The sequence below is a fragment of the Triplophysa rosa genome, linkage group LG1 (genome assembly GCF_024868665.1).
Source record: "Triplophysa rosa linkage group LG1, Trosa_1v2, whole genome shotgun sequence".
NCBI lineage: Eukaryota > Metazoa > Chordata > Actinopteri > Cypriniformes > Nemacheilidae > Triplophysa > Triplophysa rosa.
Window position 1 is genome coordinate 19,410,638 of NC_079890.1, and position 23,494 is coordinate 19,434,131.

General features: G+C 39.0%; 1 protein-coding gene across 7 annotated transcripts in view; it reads left to right on the forward strand.

Moving 5' to 3' along the window:
- Positions 1 to 23,494, forward strand: part of fhod1 (formin homology 2 domain containing 1) — a 49,640-nt gene that overhangs the window by 5,851 nt on the left and 20,295 nt on the right. For 4 of the 7 annotated variants that reach the window (XM_057346687.1, XM_057346728.1, XM_057346697.1 and 1 more), the window contains exons 3-12: positions 147 to 211; positions 13,624 to 13,691; positions 14,123 to 14,228; positions 14,678 to 14,772; positions 15,928 to 16,039; positions 16,150 to 16,244; positions 16,353 to 16,496; positions 16,593 to 16,791; positions 16,867 to 17,035; positions 22,889 to 22,993. In XM_057346687.1, the coding sequence (XP_057202670.1) occupies positions 147 to 211; positions 13,624 to 13,691; positions 14,123 to 14,228; positions 14,678 to 14,772; positions 15,928 to 16,039; positions 16,150 to 16,244; positions 16,353 to 16,496; positions 16,593 to 16,791; positions 16,867 to 17,035; positions 22,889 to 22,993 (1,158 nt within the window). The remainder of the gene's footprint in view (positions 1 to 146; positions 212 to 13,623; positions 13,692 to 14,122; positions 14,229 to 14,677; positions 14,773 to 15,927; positions 16,040 to 16,149; positions 16,245 to 16,352; positions 16,497 to 16,592; positions 16,792 to 16,866; positions 17,036 to 22,888; positions 22,994 to 23,494) is intronic. The other 3 variants (XM_057346712.1, XM_057346722.1, XM_057346738.1) reach the window with 1 other exon arrangement.

Consider the following 23,494-nt stretch of genomic DNA (forward strand, 5'->3'; position numbering starts at 1 on the left):
AGAACTCAAGAATTCAAAGTGCCTTCTCTAGAATGCTGACAAGAGGCACACCTGCGTGTGTGCATGTGTGCGTGCGTGCGTGTGCGTGTGATGTTTAATAAAAAGCTAAGATATTATCATGTCTTAACACCATTTTTTTCTTACAGCAAAGGCAAAAAGCCCATCCTGATTCTCCGTACACAGCTCTCCGTGAGGGTTCATTCCATCCTGGGTAAGATAATAGCACTGTACACTATAACAGACTAAGCCAATCTCTAATGTTCCTGCTGTGGGGGATTAAAGAACAGATCCCATAATTTGCATGCTTATTTCCTAAGTGTTAGTGTCTGTACTGCTGAGGTGGCGATAGCATCATCCTTGGCTTTCCATTCTGGCTTTTTCTTGAGTTTGTCTAGGAGAAGGAAAAATGGCCCACTTTTCCCAAAATATGCTGAAATGATGATATTCATTTTCTGATTTTCTCATGAATTGAACATTTCTTGCATATCCTGCAGTGTGTGTAAGCCTATAGAAACACATTTCTGTCCTGTGCTGTCTTCTCCTGCATCATGCAGTGCTTATTCATCTCACAATGGGAAATGTTTGAATGGATGTGGGCTTGTTTGATTTGCTTTGACAGAGAGTTACTGCATATACCACAGGACAGACCAGTTTGTCTTTAAATGTTCTGGGTTGCTGGTCTACACTGGTTTACAGCTCTTTTGTTTTAGTGTTTTTGTTTGTTTGTCCTGTTTTATGTTTTTCCCATACAATCAGTTTCACAAGAGATGAACTGCTGAAACTGCTGAACATTCGGCAGTGCACACCATCTGATCTTTTACCGGTTTTTGGTTATTTGGACGTTTTACTTAACATCGTAGTCGGAGGCGCAGCGGCGCTGCTAAAGCGCTCCAGGACGCGCAAGCATAGGAAGCGAGCCAGCGCGTTAGTCAGGCTCAGAAAGCGCGGCTTTAAAACTGCACTGCCTAGCATACAGCTGGTGAATCTGCGCTCTATGTCAAACAAAATGGACAAACTTCTATTACTCTACCGAACAAATAAGGATTTTTCAAACTCTGCTGTTTTGTGTTTTGTGGAAATGTGGCTGAATGACTTCATCCTGCGCACTACATCTTCAGACAGCGCACTACATCTGCCCGGCTACCAGCTGTTCAGAGCGGACCGCGACGCAGAATCAACGGGGAAATCGCGCGGTATGTTTCTACATCAATGAAAAGTGGTGTACAGATACAACAGTGATGAAGAAGATGTGCTGTCTCAATCATTAACTGTAAGCCTTTTTACTCGCCACAAGAGTTTTCCTCGTTCATTCTCGTGTGTGTTTACATTCCACCGCAAGCGCACGTGAGTATGGTGTTACAACAGCTCGCCGATCACATGACGGACACTGAGCAACAACACCCGGACTCTGTTATTATTATTCTTGGCGACTTTAATCAGGCAAAACTTACACTCGAGCTGCCAAAATACTGACAACACATCACATGCCCTACCAGAGACAAAACTATTTTGGACCATTGCTACACCACAATAAAGAATGCATATCGCTCTGTCCCTAGAGCAGCTTTAGGACTGTCTGATCACTGCCTGGTTCACCTTATCCCAACCTACAGGCAGAAACTAAAATCTGCCAAACCTATGGTAAGGACTGTTAAAAGATGGACCAACGAAAAAGAGCGGGCCTTACAAGCCTGTTTCGAGTGCACCGATTGGAGTGGTTTTGAAGCTGGTACCACCGATCTGGACAAGCTCACAAAGACTGTAACATCATACATCAGTTTCTGTGAGGATTTGTGCATTCCTACTAGGACGTCCTTAAAATACAACAATGATAAACCATGGTTCTCAGCAAAACTCAGACAGATTCGCCAAGCCTAGGAGGATGCCTACAGAAAAGGGGACAAAGTCTTATACAGGCAGGCTAGGAACACATTGACAAAGGAGATCATAGTGGCTAAGAGAAACTACTCTAAAAAGTTGGAAAACCGGTTTTCAGCATGGAAAGGCCTGAAAGACATCACTAACTACAAGCCACCATCCCCCAATTTTGCAGGCAATCAACACCTGGTCAATGATCTGAATGACTTTTACTGCAGATTTGAAAATGCTAACTTTACACCTCACAACAACTCTGACATTCTCTCAAGACCCATCACCTTCAGTCACCCTACCTCCTGCACTTCAGATCAGTGTAGAGGACGTGTGCCGAGTCTTTAGGAAACAAAAGACAAGAAAAGCACCAGGCCCAGATAGTATCTCCCCAGCCTGTCTTAAAAGCTGTGCTATTCAACTGGCCTTCATCTTCTCACAGATCTTCAACAGATCACTAGAGCTGTGCACAGTTCCTTCCTGTTTCAAGCGCTCCATCATAATCCCCATCCCAAAGAAACTCAAAATCCCAGGACTGAATGATTACAGACCCGTCCCTCTCACATCTGTGGTCATGAAGTCATTCGAGAGACTGGTACTAGCCTATCTGAAGGACATCACAGAAACCTTACTGGACCCCCTGCAGTTTGCCTACAGAGCAAACAGGTCTGTTGAGGATGCAGTTAACATGGGGCTGCATTTTGTCCTGAAACATCTGGATAGACCAGGGACCTATGTGAGGATCCTGTTTGTGGACTTCAGCTCCGCTTTCAACACAATCATCCCATCACTGCTCCAGACAAAGTTAACCCAGCTATCTGTTCCTGGCTCTATCTGCCAGTGGATCACCAGCTTTCTGACAGACAGGCAGCAGTTAGTGAGAATGGGGAAACTCACATCCAGCACCCGCACAATCAGCACTGGCGCACCCCAGGGGTGCGTTCTCTCCCCACTGCTCTTCTCCCTGTACACCAATGACTGCACTGCCCAGGACCCTTCTGACAGACTTCTGAAGTTCGCAGACGACACCACACTCATTGGCATCATCCAGGATGGGGATGAGTCTACGTACAGACAGGAGGATGAGCAGCTGGCTGTCTGGTGCAGTCATAACGACTTGGAGCTGAACACGCTTAAAACAGTGCAGACGATTGTGGACTTCAAACATACTTGGCAATAAAGCTCTTTCTGATTCTTCTTTCTTCTTTACCAGGACACGCTTAAAGGAACAGTTCACCCAAAAATGACAATTCTGTCTTCATTTTACTCACCCTCGAGTTGTTCCAAATTTGTATAAATTTCTTTGTTCTGATGAACACAGAGAAAGATATTTGGAAGAATGCTTCTAACCAAGAAATTTTTACAGATTTGGAACAACTCAAGGGTGAATAAATGAAGACAGAATTGTCATTTTTGGGTGAACTGTCCCATTAACTGGCTCTGCTGTCACTGTTTGTGAAATGCAGGGAATAGAACTGCTTATTTGTTCATAAATAACTGAAGGAGATTTATTGTCCTATCTTATAACAACTAAGGTTATGTTGAGTTGGTTTGGCTTGTGTTGTCTTGAATGTGTTGTGATACAATGTTTAGTATTTTAGTTGCATTGTTTGTTTCTTTTCTACGTGTGAAAGAAGTATTTGTCTTTCTCAGTCCTAACATGTTTTCCTCTCCTCCCGTGTTATATTGACAGTTTAAAAGTTATGAAATTCTTGGCAGTATTCTGCATGTTATTATGTGTAAGATGTTCTAATCACATTTGGATAAAAGAAAGCAGCAGTCCATCCATTCCAACCCCCATAGAGCTATTGTAGCCGCTGGCATTCTTTCAGTGTGTTAATTGAGTCAAACTGTGTTCCACAAAGTACAAAAGCACAACACTCGTAAAGTAAAAAACTCTGCATATAACTGACATTTTATGTTTCAAACTGAGATGGCGATAAAGAGTCCAAAGTTAAGGACTGCAGCTTTAAAGGGGTCATATGACACGGCTAAAACAAATATTGTCGTTTGTTTTAGATGTAATGCAATGTGTATACACGATCTAAGGTTCAAAAACGCTGTATTTTCCACATTCCGTCCATGTTTGTATGTTCTCTTTGCCCGCCTCTCTGAAACGTGCAGATTTAAAAAAAAAAAAGCTCATCACTCTGTAAAGCAAAGTGTGCTATGATTGGCCAGTTAACCAATGCGTAGTGATTGGTCGAATACTGCAAGCGTGTGATGGAAATGTAATGCCTCTTACCTTATTTGAAACATCAGGTTCCAAAGCAATTGTACTGACAGGTACCCCCACCTTACTTGAGAATACATTTGGGCGGTCTTAGTCAAATCATACCACGAACTGACGTAGATGTGTGGGGGTGTGGTTACACGAGGCGTTTCAGGCAAGTCTGGGTGAGCATTCGCTTTTAGATAGAATGCATCTTTTATTCCTACACTTTAATTTTTGCAGTTTTACATGTCTAATACATGCATGAGCAACTTATAACACACCAAAGGCACAGAAAAACACGTGTTCGTGCATATGACCCCTAGATTCTTTTTAGAAGAATCTCAATTTGGCAAAGTGAATAGATGTTAACATCCAAAAGCCATAGTCTCTCAAATTTACTAGGATTATTCTGGCAGGTGAATTAAATCTACTTCTGACAAACCTTTCTGAAAAGTAGTCAGAAAAAGTGAAGTGGCATTCCTAAGCATTTCCCATGTAACTCTCTGTAAAACGGAACAGTATCATTTAACTATCCACAGGAAATGCCATGCTGCAGTTGGACATCCCTCAGACTTCTATTCTGACTCTATTTAAGTTACTTTGTTTAGCACTACATACTGTTAAACCAGACCAGAATATCACATCCACCCTGCCATTAACCCTTTCTCTTAAATGTCTACAACACTATGTCCCTCACACAGATGCTTGAACCCGAGTCTGTCTTTGATTGCTGAATGTTGGCTGCTCGTGTTCAGACTTGTTGACTTTTTTGTATAAAATGCTAGCTGAAAAACCCTGTAAGAGGATTAATATTGTATTCTGTGTTGTTTATGCATTCCATTAACATCTAGCCTACTACAAATGCTACAACATACCTATCTTTTCTATTCAAAAAGAAAAAAGTGAAAATGCATGATCAAAGAATTGACTGAATGTAGTTGCTCAGGAAAATATTTATTGTGTCTCAAGATTGCTCATTGCTCTTTCTTGTGACTGGGGATAAACTGAAATATCAATATTATTTGCCCCAGACTTTTTGTACTCCACTCGTCCATCATGCTGAACTGGTTTCTGCCAATGTTTGATCCACAGGGAAATGGCTGGTTAAGCAGGGCCATCAAAGTCTATTTTTATTTTAAGTGTGTGTTATCTATAAACACAATGTTGTATGCCAGTAAGCACTCTATGTTCCACAATTTTTATTAGTTTTCCTTTTCCTCCAGACTTGTGAGCAAATGCCAGTACAGTTTGCAAAATTTGCAGAAAGTTGAAATATTTTTCCATGATGCTGCAAGTCCTATTTTCGCTCCCTACTCTTTCTCTTTCTTCCATTTCTCTCTGTGCCCAAGTCATTTATAAGTATTACAGCTGTTCCTCACATCTGATCTCTCCCCCTCTCTCTCTCTCTCTCTCTCTCTCTCTCTCTCTTTGACCCTGGGCATCTTTTCATAACTCGTGATCTTCATCCACATGACAGACTCTATCTAAAGCATCAAACTCACCGCTCAAGCATTTAACATTTCTGTGTTGACTTCTCTCTGGTGGCTCCGCATTCTCCTGGTGACTCATTTGGATCACAGGCTTTCATGACTAGAAATTTCCCATAATTCTGAGCTGCTGCTGTCATGTTCTATTGTGAGTACATGGTGGGGTCAAGTCTAGATGAGGATTGGCTGGAATGGATCCTGTGGACGTCCTGTGAGTCATTAGCCCAGGATATCCTATGTGATGCTGCATGTGTGTCTCAGTCCGTCTATGTGCAGACAATACAAACAGACCACACATGCAGCATTAATAATAGCTGATGAGCATTGGACTGTGACCACCAGGATGTTAAGGTTGGGGAGATTGAAACCGTGTAAACAGCAATATGGCATTTATTTGTTATTATTATTTTTTAGAAACATGTAGTTCCGGTTTTCCAATATGTTAGTTCCCCCTAATACTATGGAGTTTTTTTGTCTTTTTTTATTCAATCAAAAATTCTGTGTTTGAGAGTAAAACTAATTATTTTGTAATTAAAAAATAAAAGATCGCAAAAAACCTCTGATATTGATAACTAAATTATTTGCATTTGAGTGCAAATCTTTGAAAATTAACATTTTTCTGAAAGGTTTTGCATGCGAGTAAAGCTGTATTCAGGATTATATAAAAAAACTCTATAGAATATAAAAAGTGATAGTTCACCAAAAAATGACAATTCTTTTATCATTTACTCAAACTTATGTCATTCCAAACCTTTATGACTTACTTCTAACGAAATGACAAAAATGTTTTGAAGAATGTCAGTATCCAAACAACATTGGCTTCCATTACTTTCCATTGTATGTAAAAAACCTTTCTCAAAATATCTTCTTTTGTTTATGAGTTATGAATACTCACAGAAGTAAAAGTTTTGCGAGTTTTTTTCCACCCTTTCATTGTTTTTCACCTTGTGTAAGGTGCCAGACACATTTGGCTGCAGCTGCCATTTTCAAAGAAATGTGGTCAAACTTTATCGTCAAATTAATGCTTTGGAATCAGTGACAAAATTCTTTCATGCTGTGGTGCTTTTGGCTCAATATTAGCAACTGCCCTTTGACCAAATACATTCTGTATCACAGAGCTCAGTGGTAAGAGCATTGCGTTAACAACGCAAGGTTGTGGGTTCGATCCCAGGGATTGCACATGCCTATGTATAAATGTATAGGATAAAGCAATGTAAGTCGCTTTGGATAAAAGCGTCTGCCAAATGCATAAATGTAAATATAAACCATGGTCTGGCCCTTATTGCACTAACCCTCAATATACCTTTATGTTGCGGTTACACTCTTGACCCCCTCACATGTAAACCTTTCTGGTGTGTTTGTCAGGACATCATTACGTTCTGTGTTATTCTAACATGTATGTTGTCACTTAAAGAACAAAGACCAAGCTTCCTACAACATTAAATGGGTTTAGAAGCTTAATAGAGATCTGTTGATGTGTACCAGAGTGGGGTTAAATCGAGACAGAAACCCTGCTCCGGCTTCTCTGGCTTGTGGACAAAGATTTGAGATGGATAATCTGATGGACAGTATGTACAACTGCTGTATTTTACCATACGCATTTCTTCCCCTTTAATTATGGGTTATTTACTGTACAAGGTACCTTTTAGTGCTAGTCAATAAAGAAATGTTACAATGGTCACTACCTACTCTACTGTAATAAATGAGGTTGTCATTTACTCACCCTCTTGTCATTTTAAACCTGTATGACTTTCTTTCTTCTGCAGAGCACAAAAAACATTTTTAATAATGTTGTTAACTGGCACCAATTCACTTGCATTGATTTTGTGTCCATACAATAGAAGTGAATGGGGCTCCAGTGCTGTTCGGTTACCAACTTTCTTCAAAATATCTTTTGTGTTCTGCAGAAAAAAGAAAATCATACAGGTTTGAAATAGTAAACGATGACAGAATTTTCATTTTTGGGTGAACTATCACTTTAAGCCCTGTACGGGAAACCTAGTGTTTCTCCAAACACCATCTTAGTTTTTTCACATTTTTTAATGTAATCCTTATGCAATTCTGAAATTAAGTCGCTAAAGCAAATGCTGTTGACTGATCTGAATTTACCATTGTGGTCTCTTTTTGGATTTTCATGGTCTTGTATTTCCAGCTGATGATGTCTTTGACTAGCTGTACATGGTTGAGGTCGTCTAGATTCTGGGAATAATTTAGATTACTCTTTTTGGCAGCTTGCTTCATGCGTGCTTTCTGTTGATGCAGATCCCTGTGTTTTTCTCTTTTGCCCTTATAAGGGTGCACAGAGTCTGTTTTTTTAATGCCCTGCCATTTGGTAACCACAAGATGAATCTGACCTGTAAAATATCTAACCCACAACCTTTTGTTTTGGCGCTGTTAAAATGTGACCCGGTGTGGAGGAGCTTGTTGAGGCTCATTAAAGTCTCAGCAAGAAAGCTGTGCTCCTGCCCTGTGTGCGTTTTGTCCATATGTTCATCATGAGTTTGTTTGACTAAATGCCTGGAGTAGAAATACCTGAAGATGATATGTGTGAACAGGACATGCCGCCTTTGTTTTGATCTGCAGTGTTAGCCTTTGACCCGCCCTGGGGTGGATGCATTGTCAGGTGTTTAGGTTGCGTTTACTGTCAGCCAGCCTGTCAAACGCCAAGAAAGCTGAATAGCGTAGCATCCTTGTGTGTTTCTTTAAAGGGCAAAATCCTGTTTGGATGTTCACATCACTTTCTATTCTTGCCTCCTTATGGATCCAGAGAAATAGAAGAAAGCAGCGCTCACACATTTCATGGGCTATCTGCTTTCAGTGGAATAAGTCCTGAGAAAACATTAACAGAGTTTAACTGAGGTGGATGTTTATTTACACAGACTTGCTGTTCTTTCATTGAGAATAACACTGATGTGTTTGGCATGAAATGTTGTTGCGGTGAGCCTCATTCAAAAGGACCAGCCTGTAGTCCCCTGCAGGAAACCTTTGTTACAGAGAAACCTCAAAAGCCTTAGTGTAGCATATGTTCCTGCCCTGACAGAATAAGTGCCAAGCCTATTTTAAGAGATAATTGGTGCTGCCATTTATGAAACTTGAATGCCAAACAAAGGCGTTCAATGGATGCAAATGTGGTCCGAATGATGTAGTTATATGAAGTACTTCCTGTCCGATTGTTTTCTTTGGCTGTGTCTAAAGCTGTAACACTAAACTAACGTGACCTCAAAACAAGTATGCTAAAGGTATAATTAAGATTGTCTTCAGACAATTAAAAAATAGAGTTCAGTGACAGTTTCGGTTCTTCACATGACAGCTTGCTTATTGAGCTGTTTCTAGGGTTTACAATGGCAGAAAAACAGAACTAAACTTATTATAATAAGTAACCATGTCTACGCTGTTGTGACTTGATTGCTATGATTTGTTGTGTTTACAACTTCGTCTTTGTAGCCATTTTAGAACAGCAAAACAGTTTTCCAGTAAATCTTTATGCTAGCTGTAAGACCGAGCCCACAGGTTCAGCGGATACAGTCTATTTTTAGTTATTAATCCAAGTCGGTTTCCAGCTTTGAAGCTTCCAGTATAAACATGTTGCTTGTTGATCTGTTATAGCTATTGTGTGCACATGCTGTGTTTGCATCGAGTTAAAATGTGCTGAGTGTTTTCAGACTTGTGTTCAGAGTTGTGTCTGTCACTCTTCCCTCATTTCCGTTTCCCTGCCCATTATGGCTTCCTGTGCTGGAGTCCTCAGACAATGGACTTGGTTCCTGACAGGCCCTTTGTCACAGTGCTGCTGGACTGTCTGACTGATACGCAACTCTTCTGGAGAAATTCTTCTCCTTCAACACAGTCTCACGGGAATTGTCACAAACTGTAATCTATTCATTTGTGTTTACTGACACGAATTTCCCCCTTTTTTCGTGTTTGTCAGCACTACTTTTTTTCGTGTCACCCAGCACGACTTACAATCTAATGTATTTTAATACACAATATCTTTCATATGTATAAATATATATCAACGCAATCTGATGGGAATTCATACCTATTTTACAAGGTGGCTCATTCGTGTGAATTCCTATTTCCTCATTCGTATGTTTTGTTATGATTTGACTTTTCCCCCGTGACGTTAGGTTTAGGGGCGGGGTAAGAGTAGCCATTTATTGTTGTTTTGCCACTTCGTGAATGACGAGTTTTTAGCAAAATTTGCCTTTGCAGCTGTGATTTTAGGGTTTGGGGTGAAGTAAGGTGTTGGTTAGCCACATCCTTTTTTTGATATCAGGTTATAAATATATAAATGTAAATACACGCGCAGTCTGTGTATCGAAAGTCGTGCTGAGTAACACGAAAAGAAAGCCGTGCTGAGTGACATTAAAAAAAGGTTGTGCTCACTGTGATATAAAAATGGGGATATTCATGTCCATGAACACGAATTAATAGATTCCAAATTTCGTGGCAGTGCCACGAACTGCCGTGAGACTGGATTGTCTCCTGTTGATTTCTAAATGGGTTCTGTCATTGCTTAGGCTAAATAGAGACATGCTGCTTAAATCACATCTCTGCTTTAATAATATTGTAATATTTGTTGTTTAAAATCTAAATGCAGCAGTTGTTAACCTAAAGCTTGTAGCTCAATGGGTAAGGGCATTGTACTCATATGTAAATCAGACGTTTGTTTTGATCTGCGGTGTCAACTTTAAGGTGGATACATCGTCAGGTGTTCATGTTGTGTTTACTGACCCATTTTTGAAAACTTGTCATCCAGCACTTTGTATGCACTGTCGGGCACTTTGGATAAATTTACTGTAAAACTTGAACTATACGCAGAATATGTATAAAAATCATTTAGCTTTGACTTTAGCATCCCACAGCCCCTATTTGAATGTTATTCTTGAACTGATTTTGCAATGGGAGGTCTTTTATTCTCAATCAGTGTGTTTTCCTGTCCTCTATTACACTAGGCACAAATCAAATATCTTGTGTATCTCTTAAGAGAAAGAGAGGCTGTGTGTGTGAATCAAGTCTGATGTGTATCAAGGATTCTCAATGATCTCTGTCATATTTGGTTTTGTCACTGACAAATAACTTAAATGCCCATTCCTTCAAAATGCCATTTTAAATAACTGTATGCCATTAAATCTTATCCAGTGTCCAGTGTTTTCCAATGTTTACATAAAACGTTTGTGAAGTCCCTAAAATCTCAATGCATCAGGGCCTTCCCATAGTAATGTGTCATGTCCTACATGACATGATCTGATTGGCTTAACAGTGGCTATGCTTTCTTCAATGACACGGGGCATGATGACAAATTACATGAGGTCAGGAAAACACAAAATAGCAAAACTACACCACGAGTCTCCCTGTCATTATGAAGCACTGCATTGCTCATTGGGTTAGTCTCATTTCTCATGTGTTGATATGTAGGGGCAATAGTTGTTTGTGAAAGCTTTGTTGAATTCTATACCAATTTTTGTTGTTTGTATGCTATCAAGGGTCTGATTATGCACTTCGCAAGATGTAGACACTGCAGAAGCACTCCAGGTTTCATTTTTCATTTTTTTTAATCTTACATATATAATAAAATGTTAAAGATATTTGTTTAACATTTTGAAGTTCTTCTATAGACCCTCAAGTGCTCTATAAGTTTGGGATTATAAGTGCTTTTGTGTCGTGTTTTCTCTTTCACATGAATTATTTTAACTCACTTCTCCCATGTAAAACTGCTTGCACAGGGAACAATGATAGAAGTGTATTGTAGGTAAAGGTGATCTGAGAAGGATTATCGTGGGGAATTTAGCATGATATTCAGCCTATCAGCTTCTAGAAAGACTGTTTTATGGCATCACATTTGCCAAGATTAAAATTCTTGGCCGATCTACAGTATAATAAAAGATTCAACATTTTTGATACAGGTACAAGCTTGGATATCAAGAATGTGTCAGCATGAGAGTTTAGACTTTTGAGCATGCCCATGCTTCTCTGTGTGTGTTTGGCATACAGTTGTATGACATCCTGGCTGCTTGTTGTGAAATCCAACACCACTTGTGTGTCCTCCATGGCTGCCCATATGTGAACGTACACTGAGCAATTTGATTTATATCTGTTGTGTGCCGAGTCTGACCATCTGTAATGTCTGTTCTTTTGATACTGAATAGTGTGTGGGGAATGTTATCAGTAGCTGGCAGCCGTCTGTGGTCGACCACATCATTCTTAATGTTGTCATGGCCTTTACCAGTGAGCTCAGATGACTGCTTCAAAACACACACACTGTACCCATTTATTTGGTCATTTCTATATTTCACTCTTGCTTTTGCGTATTTGTGTGCTCACACAGTACACACAGTAACTACAACAGATCACATCATAGTGACAGTCTTCTGGTCTCCAAAACAAATCAGCAACAGAAGCTGTTTTTTTTGCAATAGGCCGGCTCTGACCACTACATCATCTGACACTTGCATGAAGCAATCCAATGCCTTCAAATGTAATAGATTCTCATGGGACATGGGCACAAAATGTACATATACTGTATTGACTTATATATACTTCATTTTTGTTTGTGGATCTATTAAATAATCTTCAGAAGAATAGGGTTTGGAAGACTTGATTTATGCACTCTTAAAATGGATGAGTAAATTTTAACACATTGTTTTGTGTTATTTATTTAACACATTATGTTTTAAATAACACATCATGTTGATTTTTTAACACAAATTGTGTTGAAAGTAACAAAACGTGTTGTCCCAAGAAATAACACAGAGATGTGTTTGTTTTTACCGTCTTGGCTCTTGTAGTATTTTTTTAAGTGATAGTTATCTCAAAAATACAAATTCCATTGTATGGACACAAAACCACAGATACATTTCTCAAAATATCTTCTCTTGTGTTCTTCAGAAGAAAGGGTGATATATAGGTTTTGAACGACAAGTTAAAACAAATGATGACAGTCCTTAACTTAACACAAAATGCCAGGTCAAGTCAATTTTATTTGTGAGCGTTATTTCGCAATATGTTAAAAACTTTCAAAACAATATTATTTAAATGTCAAAAATTAAAATATTGATTTTAAAACGATTTATTTTTGTTTTCGCAATTTTGTGAAATATGCTAATTTATTCAACCATTCAAGCTTTATTTATTCTAAATGTATCTTTGATGTATTGCTTAAACTAACATGTGGCTCAAGGTACTGTGTACATTGACACTATCTGCTCGTTTACAATTTAAGCTGCTCACGTGGACTGAAGGTTTGCTAATTATGCATTTCTACAAGTTTTCCAAATAATGAGAAGTAAATATATGAAAGGTCTTGGCTTGAGAATGTTTAGCTTGACTTTGTTGTTTGAGAATAATCATACACACGCTCACATAATGTCTATTGTACCTTCCTGTAGTATCTGTCTGTTTGTCATGACAGAAACACAAAGTAGATGCATGCAAACCAGCTGGGCAAAAAATATCTGTGTGCGTGCGCATGTGTGTTGTCTTTCATGTGTGTTTACACTACCTTTGTCTTCACAGTGATTTATGTACACTCTTTCTCCATTTATTTACACTGTAGATATTGTCCACACTGATTTGTTGGGTTAAGGATCTGTTAGGGCATAACAGTGTTTATAATATGCTAGGTTTTTGTAACGACAAGTATAGTAAAATGATGTATGCTGCTGTGAATTAAAATTGTATACATTGATGAACTCAATACATTCGTTATGAGTTGTGAAATGGTTTTGGTTAATTGCTCTGTCATTTGAATCATGACTAACCTGTTGGTCCTGTGCTAGATATGTGATTTAGTAGGTAGATATTTACCTGTACTAGATATGTCTGGAATGCCAATTTACACGCACACGATGACAAAATTTCTCCTGCTCTAAGTAGAGTTTGTTTGTATTCATTGTTTTATTTTTTAAATATCTTAATGAGGAAAAAAGAAAATCTTCTCAGTGCAAATGGTTTGCTGTGATTTACCATGACACCTGAATAACGAAGTGAATGACGTGACACATATAGACATAATCTTCACTAAATTGCTCTCTCTTCTTATTTGGTGTCTTGCAGAGAAGTTGTACAACTCTCATGGCCCTGAGCTTCGGAGGTCCTTGTTTTCTTTAAAGCAGCTATTTCAGGTAAGGTGACATGTAACTTTTAGGGGTGGGGTATGTGGTGTGGATTAGGCTGGTGAGATGTCACAGATAGTGAAAGCCAAAATAGAGACCAGTACAGATTAACAGCGTAAATGGAAGTAAACTTCCCACCCATTCTATATATAATGAAAACAATAGCATTTTCAGTCATTCATCATTGATAGATCATGACCTGTCAAGACGGGTTTTAACAGAAAAACCGGTTGCCTTAGCTTTGTCAATAAAGACCACATCTTATTAGCTTGTTTACGTCACTCAATTAAATGTCCCATGTGAAAGTCAGTTTATGTAATAAGCTTATTTACTGTATATACGTTCTGTTTAACAGTGGTGAACCCTTGTACAGAAAGAAACTAGTTATTAAAGCTATTAGCAAAATGTTTATAATTGTAGTTGTGTTCTGTATTTTGCAGGATGATAAGGACCTGGTTCCAGAATTTGTTGTCTCGGAGGGTCTGAGCTGTTTTATTAAAGTGGGTGCCGAGGCAGATCATAACTACCAGAACTACATCCTCAGAGGTTTGAGCTAAACGCTGCATCTTCACTTGAGCATGCACAATATGTATTTTTGCTACAAATGCTTTGTTTCCTTTACATGTTACATGCAGGGTAATTGCAACCTTATATTTCAACCACACAGATGATGTTCTAGCACAAGTAACTGTATGTGTCGCTTATTTAAAACTTGTGGTGAAATGCTCTTATTAAAGTTTGCTTGTGCTTTTTCATTAAAATGACTTCATCATTTTTATTTCTTAAAGTGGTATATTTTAGTATAGCATAAAACGTGTAGGCCTGTATGTACACATCAGAACGATGCATTCTTGTGCAGTTTGGGACAAGCAGGCTGTTCGCAACAGGATGTTTATACTGGCTAAAGGCCAAAAAACAGGAACACTTTCGGCTAAATCGGTAGGTTTCTTAAAGGCATGCCGATTCTGTATGTTAAACTCTTGCTCTGTCCACAGCTCTCAGTCAGATCATGCTGTTTGTGGAAGGGATGAACGGTGTAATAAACCACAATGAGACTGTACAGTGGCTGTACACACTGAGTGGCAGTCTGGTGAGTGCCAACAACACACACAAACACAGACAACACGATATCTAAATACTGATGACTACTAACTACTGTAGTTATGCTCCTAAACTAGCTGCTTAATATAAGAGCTGTAAAAACATAATAGGCGACAGACTCGAAGTTAACAGTTAATGATGTGTGATAATCCTTAGATTGCAGGAAGTTGTTTTACGGTTATTAGCAGATGCCTTTATCCAAAGTGAATTACAAAGAATAGATGCTTCATCATGTATGAGTCAAAGTTCCAAAATTAAGCTGTCAGGTTAACACAGAAATTTACTGTAAGTGTGAATCTGGACCTAAGTCAGGTTTGACGTTTTTTTTTAATGAAAATGTGAAATGTAGATTGCCAAAATCCACCCTGCAAATACTTTTTAGTCACTTCATGCGAGGCCAGAGAACAAAAAAAATTGATCTCTTGTGCAGTTGTTTCAGATTTTGAGGTTAGCAAAGCCCTGCAGCATGAAACTTGCATCATCACAAGTCAAAAATGCATGTAGTTTTCTATGTGACACGATGTGACAATTGATAATATGACTAATGGTGAATCAGTTTTGTGTGAATCTGTTGAGATGGGATTTGTTCTCTTACTGTGAAAAATTCATCATGAACTTCAGCTTGAAGTCATATCCTTTGTTACTGTCATTCTCTTGGCATTTTCACTTCCTCATGTACGAAGTCATTCAAGAAAAGGCCTTAACCAGTTTTGATCTTAATAATGCAAAGATATGCCAGAGATATATTACTGTACTGTACTAATGTTGGAAATGCATAGACGGTGTTTCTCATCTAGGGGTCTCAACAAACTTCACGACCTCGAGATGACTTTAAATGAATCAAATTAAGCATTAAAATAAGCAAAAAAGATACTTCTTAGTGTTTGGTTATTTATATAACGAAAATCTTTATGCTAAATTATGCTGAGTTCTAAAATATTTTATTGGGTAGAGATGATGAGTTGTGGGGCCTTCATATATTGTTATGGACAATGTATTAGACTTTTAAAACCATGTTTTTTGTCTTTGCTTACACTATTCTTCATGATTGCAGTTATTGTGAGGTTTGATACTGCCATCTTCTGTTTGGGGATTGTAAGTGTAATTTTTGTTTCTCTCTTCCTTCTTCTTTCTCTCTCTTTAGTCTCGGCTGGTTGTGAAGACCGCACTCAAGTTGCTGATAGTGTTTGTGGAATACACCGAGTCAAACAGTCCTCTGCTTATTCAGTCTGTCAACATTGTGGATGGGAAGAGAGGTTAAACACGCATTCAAACCCTCTTTTACTCATTGTGTTTTTGTGGCAGTTTGGTTTTTGCATAGTGGATGTTTATTAAAAGAGAGAACTGTGTGCTATGTGTCTTTTAGGTGTAAAGCCGTGGATGTATCTGACAGATATTCTGTCAGCTAAGAATGGAGCAGACACAGAGCTGCTCATCTACACCACGACCCTAATCAACAAGGTACATACACACCCTTCTGTGCCTTACAAATGTAGCTGCTGTGTTTTATTATTGTGTAGAGGAGAATCTCAATACTCCTGATGTCCATGAATCCTTGTGTCCTCCCAGACTTTAGCTGCTCTTCACGATCAGGACTCATTCTATGATATAACAGACTGTTTAGAGCAGCTGGGAATGGAAAGCATTGTCCAGAAGCACATGACTAGCTGTGGCATTGAGGCGGATCTTAAACAACAGTTCACCATTTATGAGGTAAACTCCCATCATACATTCAAGTCATTTTCTCTTCAGTATTTCGTTACAGATGCAGGTCTGAGATGAAGATTCTGTGTGTTGTATATTGTGTAGAATGCCCTCAAGTATGAGGATGGAGAAGTTGATGATGCGGTAACAAATGTGCGAAAGGACCGAAGAAAACTGACACCCAGCGAGCAGGAGGGCAGGAGGAGTCGGCGATCATCATCTCACAATCTTTTAGATGGAAGCCTTTGCTCGGTTCGGCCCAACTCTCCTATTGTATCCGTCTCTTCTCAGAGCCCTACTGCAGGTATCTTCAGTTCTTCTTCTTTTTGTACCTTCTGCTGCCTTCTGTGTGTTGACTGAATGTGTGTGTGTGTTTCAGAGGTGACCCGCACTGCCTCTCCTCAGCTCTCAGATTCTTCTCATTCTCCTGCACCGGGAAGTCCAGACCTGAACAGCCCCTCACCTGTAACATTTGACTCCCACCCCTCACCACTCCCTCTGGTGCCTAATGGGTCTGAATCGGCTGCGTCTGAGCAAGAGCAGAACCTGTGAGTATTACCAGTGCTGTGCATATGTGTGTGCCTGTTCGGGATCAAATGGAAGTTTTTTTTTAACAGTCATTATAAGCTGACATGAAATGCACATTGTAGGGCCCAAAAGCATTTTCTCTACAAAAGAGAAAATCATCCATGCATTTATTCTGCTTTATTCTGCAAACTTTGTGGCAGTATAACCTACTGTAAGCAGGCCTTTCAGCCTTAATTCTATATCCCAAAGAAAAACACCCAAAAAGAAAATTCTGTTGTTGTTTACTCATTCTGCCATTTGCAAGGACATTTTTAAGATGTCTAGATGGTTAGATTTGGCAAAGGCAATCTTTTATTTCATTGTTTGTCTATTGCACAATGGCAACACCTTGTCTGTTTAAAGCATTGGCTTTTTATGTCATACCATTTCGTCTCTGTCCTTCCGAAACCTCAGATGTCCACATTTGCAGTTTTTCAGGAAATGGAAAAACACTACTTTTGTCAATGTTTAAATACTGCTTTGTCAAAGTTGACAAGCACTTTTTAAATATTTTCGTTTCTTGAGGTATTTGCAAAACTCAGTGACACATGAAGGGTGACTAATAATAATGATTTATGGCAAAAAAATAAAAATCAGTTGGAAATATGGTGATTTCAGAAGAACAGCAGCGATTTGCTGTATTTTGGAACAGTTCATTGCTTTTATGTGTGTTAGAAGAGAATACAAATAAAAGAAAAGAAAAGAAAAAATAAAACAAAAAAGGGCTAAGTGGAATTACATATGGCATCTTCCCAGTTGTGTACAGATCAGAATTTTTCGATTTTTAATTGTAACCATTGTTTTTAATTTATTCTTATTGTAACCAAGTTAGTCAGTGAATTAGACTGAAAATAACATGTAATGGCCCAATGAAGTATGTAGTGATACAGCAGATGTTGTCGTCTGCCTTAGTCAGCATGGTTTAGGAATGAGTATAAATTCTCCAGACTCCTGCAGAATAAGTCCTTTAGGTTACCTCTCTAATGCCTGCAGTACTGTGCCGCTGGCGAAAGCTGATTCTGAGCCAATGTAATAAAACTGTCACTGAGAATAAAAATAATTACATTTATTTATTACCTTTTTTCTTAATTGTTAATTTACTTAATTACCGTTTGCAGTTATTACATGGCACACAAGATGTACCACAAATGATACTGAATTATATTGAAAACATAGTACTGCATCACACAGCACTCTTTATAGTCACACAAAGACCGAAGAGTAAGTAAGCATTGTATTCAGCTTTAAAGGTGTCATGAATTAAGTCCTCAATTTTAACCCAAGCTTTTGTTATATAAGAGGGAATTGTATTCAAGCGAACATCCTGTAAGTGTCAGAACTGAAAACACCCTTGTTACTGAAATTACAACTGTTATTGACACCAGGCCCAGCAAACGCCAGGACCTGGAATGCACATATCGTAGATAGGTTGAACACCGCCTCCACAGAAGAATATCAACGACTACTTCTCTAGCCCCGCCCACTGATTCGCGCATGACAGTACTGAAGTAACACAAGTTGCGCGGAACCAGATAGAGCGAGCAAACAATAAACATGCAGTTAAAGATCGTAAAATATTGTGCAGTGCCTGGTTGTGGAAGAACACAGTCGCTGCATAACCTTCCTTCGGATTCCGACATTAAAAATAAACTTCAACCATGCATTGCTAAAGACGTTCCAGCTCACGTGGGTAAAACATTGAGCGTTTGTTTGATTCAGTTTGTTTGATTCATTTCACCGCGGATTCCTTTGTGAACAAGGCACAGGTCGACGCTGGATTTGTGCAGAGACTAAATTTAAAAAGCAGTGCTGTGCCGTCAATATTGGATCCGATAGGAATGTGGCACAGCAATCTTATGTGAGTAAAACATATTTGTAGGCGTCACTATTGCTTTGATAGAGATCGCTTGATATACCCTGAGCCCTATTCACACAGGATTAGTATTACCTGGGGACCTCTAGTCATTTGTATTAATTGCAGAGGTTGTCTGTGATCTTAAGCCCATGCGAATCGGCCATGTCTGTAATTTGTAAAGTAAAAAGTCCCCCACAAATTACCTACTAGGGGTGGAGCCGAACCCGAATACGGTATTCGGAAAGGCACAAATAGCGTGTTTTTTACTAATACTTATTTCAAACAAATACTTAAAAAAATATTTGTATTCGGGAACAAGTAAAACTTTATATCAAAAAGCTGTGTTTTCTCATGAGACCGCAGTGCATGCCCGCATGAGTGAGTGACATTCAGGAGTCCGGGGGGGGGGATGGGGGGGATTAAAAGAGGTGACTGACACAGGCTGCTCCACACAGCAACAGAGAAGGCTCGGCTGAGCGAAAAAAGACTGCGTGCATCACTATTTTTGTTGATAGATTTTTGTATCTTACCTGGGTTCCGGAGGCAGTTTATAACTTTCGGGAAGCGGAGTTTGATCGGGAGATTATTCCATTACGCTGCATTATTGACGTCTGCAGTCGGGTGCTCTCATGTTCGCTCTGTTTACGTACACTATAACGTAAATTAGAAGTGTAACGAAAAAAAACTGGATTTTTACGCCTATTTTGAATTTTACTCGAATACAAATACAAATACTTTCCCCCCCTCAACAAATACAAATACAGATACAAATACCGGCTGCTTTGCACACCCTTATTACCTACCATATTTTGACAAACACCAAGGTCCTGTGATAATATTAGTCCTGTGCGAATCGGCATCTCTGTGATTTGGCGGGCTCATATATCATTTTTCAAGGTTTTATCGCCGTTTGCGAATAATGGAGGCTGTGTCGAAGTGTTTTGATATTATTTCGGGTGCTGGGTCTGCTGGGTCATATCCATACCTGCCAACACTGTCGTTTTGGCTGGGAGTCTCCCGTTTGTTTATTTATGATGGAAACTCTCGAAACATTTGAGACCCGCGATCGCGGTGATCTTCTGTCCGGTTCGCGATCACGGGTCTCAAATGCTTACAGGTACGGTCATATATCATTAAACACCATACAACTATAGGCCATACAAACTATACGCAAAGCCTTGCCATCAAATCCGGGAAATAAGTCAGTAAATTTGAGTAAAATCACAGGCTTCACTTATCCCATGCGAATGTGCCACATGAAATACAGATATGGGGAGGTAATTTCTAAATCACACGAGGTCCCCAGATAATACTAAACCCATGTGAATAGGGCTAATGTGTAACCTAACGTTAAGTCTCTAACCAAATACACAGAAGGCTCCAACTAAGTTTACTACGCAAACTGCTATCCAATCATAGCAGTGGGCGTTTACTTCCTAGTCTTCAATGCAGCACGCCCATTCTAACCGAGCGTTTGATTAAAACCGATTACTTATTGATTTTGATGTTTTTGAAAGTAAAAACCACACGAACATCATAAGTAGACCTCATTCAACAGTATAAAACAATAAACAAGGCCAGTTCGTGACACCTTTAAGATTATCAGGTGTATTGCGGGGTTGTGGGTATATGAGAAGTTTTGGTTGGCTGCCTCATCCCAGTTTGCCCGAAGTAGTGTGCTATTTGAAGTGTTGCTTTTGGCTAGAGTAAAATGTCTTGTTCAATCAACAGTCCCTGCACATATACAGTGAGGGAAATAAGTATTTGATCCCCTGCTGATTTTGTAAGTTTGCCTACTTACAAACAAATGAAGGGTCTATAATTTTTATGGTGGGTTTATTTTAACTGATAGACACAGAATATTAAAAAAAATCAGGGGAAAAAAATGTTATATAAAGGTTATAAATTGATTTGCATTTCAGTCAGTGAAATAAGTATTTGATCCCCTACCAACTAGCAAGAATTCTGGCTCCACAGATTGGTTATGTGCCTATATGGACCACAGATTAGTCCTGTCACTTTAAGAAAGTACTCCTAAATCAGCTTGTTATGTATATAAAAGATGCCTGCCAACAGAATCTGTATCTTCCAGTTCAACCTCTCCAACACCATGGTCCAGACCAAATAGGTTTTAAAGGATGTCAGCGACAAGATTGGAGACCTGCACAAACCTTAAATAGGCTACAGACAGAAGCTTGGTGAGAAGGAGACAACTGTTGGTGTGATTATTTGGAAATAGAAGAAATACAAAATAACTATCAAATGCCCTTGATCTGGAGCTCCCTGCAATATTTCCCCAATGGAGTAAAGATGATCATGAGAAATGTTAAAGATCAGCCCAGAACTACACGGAAGAAGCCTGTTAATGATTTCAAGACAGTTGGGAACACAGTTAGCAAGCAAAACATTGGTAACACATTGGTAACACGCTATGCCACAGTAGACTGAAATCCTGAAGCACCCGCAAGGTCCTCCTGCCCAAGAAGGCCCGCCTGGCTCGTCTTAAGTTTGACAATGAACATAAAAATGATTCAGAAAAGGCTTTGGCGAAAGTGCTGGCACTGCTGTGAGACCAAAATGGACTCCTGTGTTTGGAGGGAGAGAAATGCTGACTATGAGCCCAAGAACATCATGTCTACAGAGAAGCACAGTGTTGGAAACATTCTGCTTTAGGGCTTTTTCTCTGCTACAGGTATACAGGATGACTTCACCGCATTGAGGGGCTGAGGGACGGGCCCATGTACCGTAAAATCTTGGACGAGAACCTCCTCCCCTTAACTAGGTCACTGAAGATGGGTCATGGATGAGCCTTTAACATGACAAAGACGCAAAACATATTGCCAAGACAACCAAAAAGTGGCTTAAGGAGAAGCACATTAAATGTCCTAGCCAGTCTCTAGACCCTAGTCCTATAGAACCTCTGTGAAGGAGGCTAAAACTCCAATTTGCTGAGCGACAGCCAAGAAACCTTAAAGATTGACAGAGGAGTGGACTAAATGTATCCGGACACATGTGCAAACCTGGTGACCAACTATCAGAAATGTCTGACCTCTGTGCTTGCCAACAAGGGTTTCTCCACAAAGTACAACGTTATGTTTTGCTTGGGGATCAAATACTTATTTCACTGACTGAAATGCAAATCAATTTATAACCTTTATATAACATTTTTTTCCCCTGATTTTTTTTAATATTCTGTGTATATCAGTTAAAATAAACCCACCATAAAAATTATAGACCCTTCATTTGTTTGTTAGTAGGCAAACTTACAAAATCAGCAGGGGATCAAATACTTATTTCCCTCACTGTACGTAGAAAGCTAATATTTTATTTGGAAAGCTTTTTAAATCTGCGTAGAGCTACAGGAATTCAGCCTCTGCTGATTTGTAAGGTCGAACGGGATGTGTTTGGGCTGTAAAGTCATGAACTAAGTTTAGCTGTGGACACTATCAGCTCATTTGATCAGTGTTTGTATTTTTAAAAAAATGCTTCCCTGTTTTTTATGCCGTAACATGGCGACACATTGCCAAGTCACACACACAAATATAAAAAAATCACAATTTCTATTGTTACTGTACTCAAGCACCTTTATTTGGAGTTCTACTGTGCATTGTTTCTAAACCACCCAGATTTTTGTGATCACTTATTCTTAAAGTTGAAGTGTGCAATTTTTTGTATGTTTGTGAATATTACATATTTATAGTTGTCTATTTGCATAATAAACCAGGAGGGATTAAATTAGAAAAAATTACACACTTCACCTTGAATGACAAGAGTTTCTATACATGTGCCTATGCGTCTTATTCTGCCTTCTTGTTTTTTCTGTGGCTCTTGGTGGTTTGTGGTGTGCTCTAATGCTTGCAGATGTTTTGGTCTCGTCAACATTTTAACCCTCTATTTGTCCATGTAACCGCCATCATTGTTCCACCTCTTTCTCTCTCCTTCCCTTTCTTCCCTCCACACTTTCATGATCATCCACTAGGGCGCGCTCTTTTATGAGTCACTACATGTCTCACATGGGGATTTCTAGACGGAGGTTAAAAAAGGCCAGGTCTATAACAGAGGAAACCTCAAGCAGCTCCAACAGGTCTGTAGCACATTTTACATCACCTTCTGTCTTTTGTTTGTTGGTGGTTGAAGTTCTCCTGGCTGCTGATCTGAGACCGTAGTCAATTTTTGCCTATGGTTTTACTACAAATAAAACCAACAACATGGTTATTGTGGTTAAACCATGACTCATTTTGCTTTGATTTTAATTTCAGGTTTCAGTTAGCAAACCACAGTAACTTCAACACTAAATTCATCTCATTTAAAACTTTTCCTAACTTACAATTCAAGCATTTTTCCCCTATCCACTGTACACAAGCATTATTATTTATACAATTTTACTTTTTTGTTTTAATGACGCTCTCGCTTTTATTAATGTCTGGCTATTGACAAACTACATCACACACAGAAACATGTCCTGTACGTACAAATATATAAATTTAAAGCAATATTATAGAGAATATCTCTTAGCGTATTCAAAACATCGCACAAATCATTGCGAGAATTAAATGACAGCATATTATTGATATATGAATCTTAT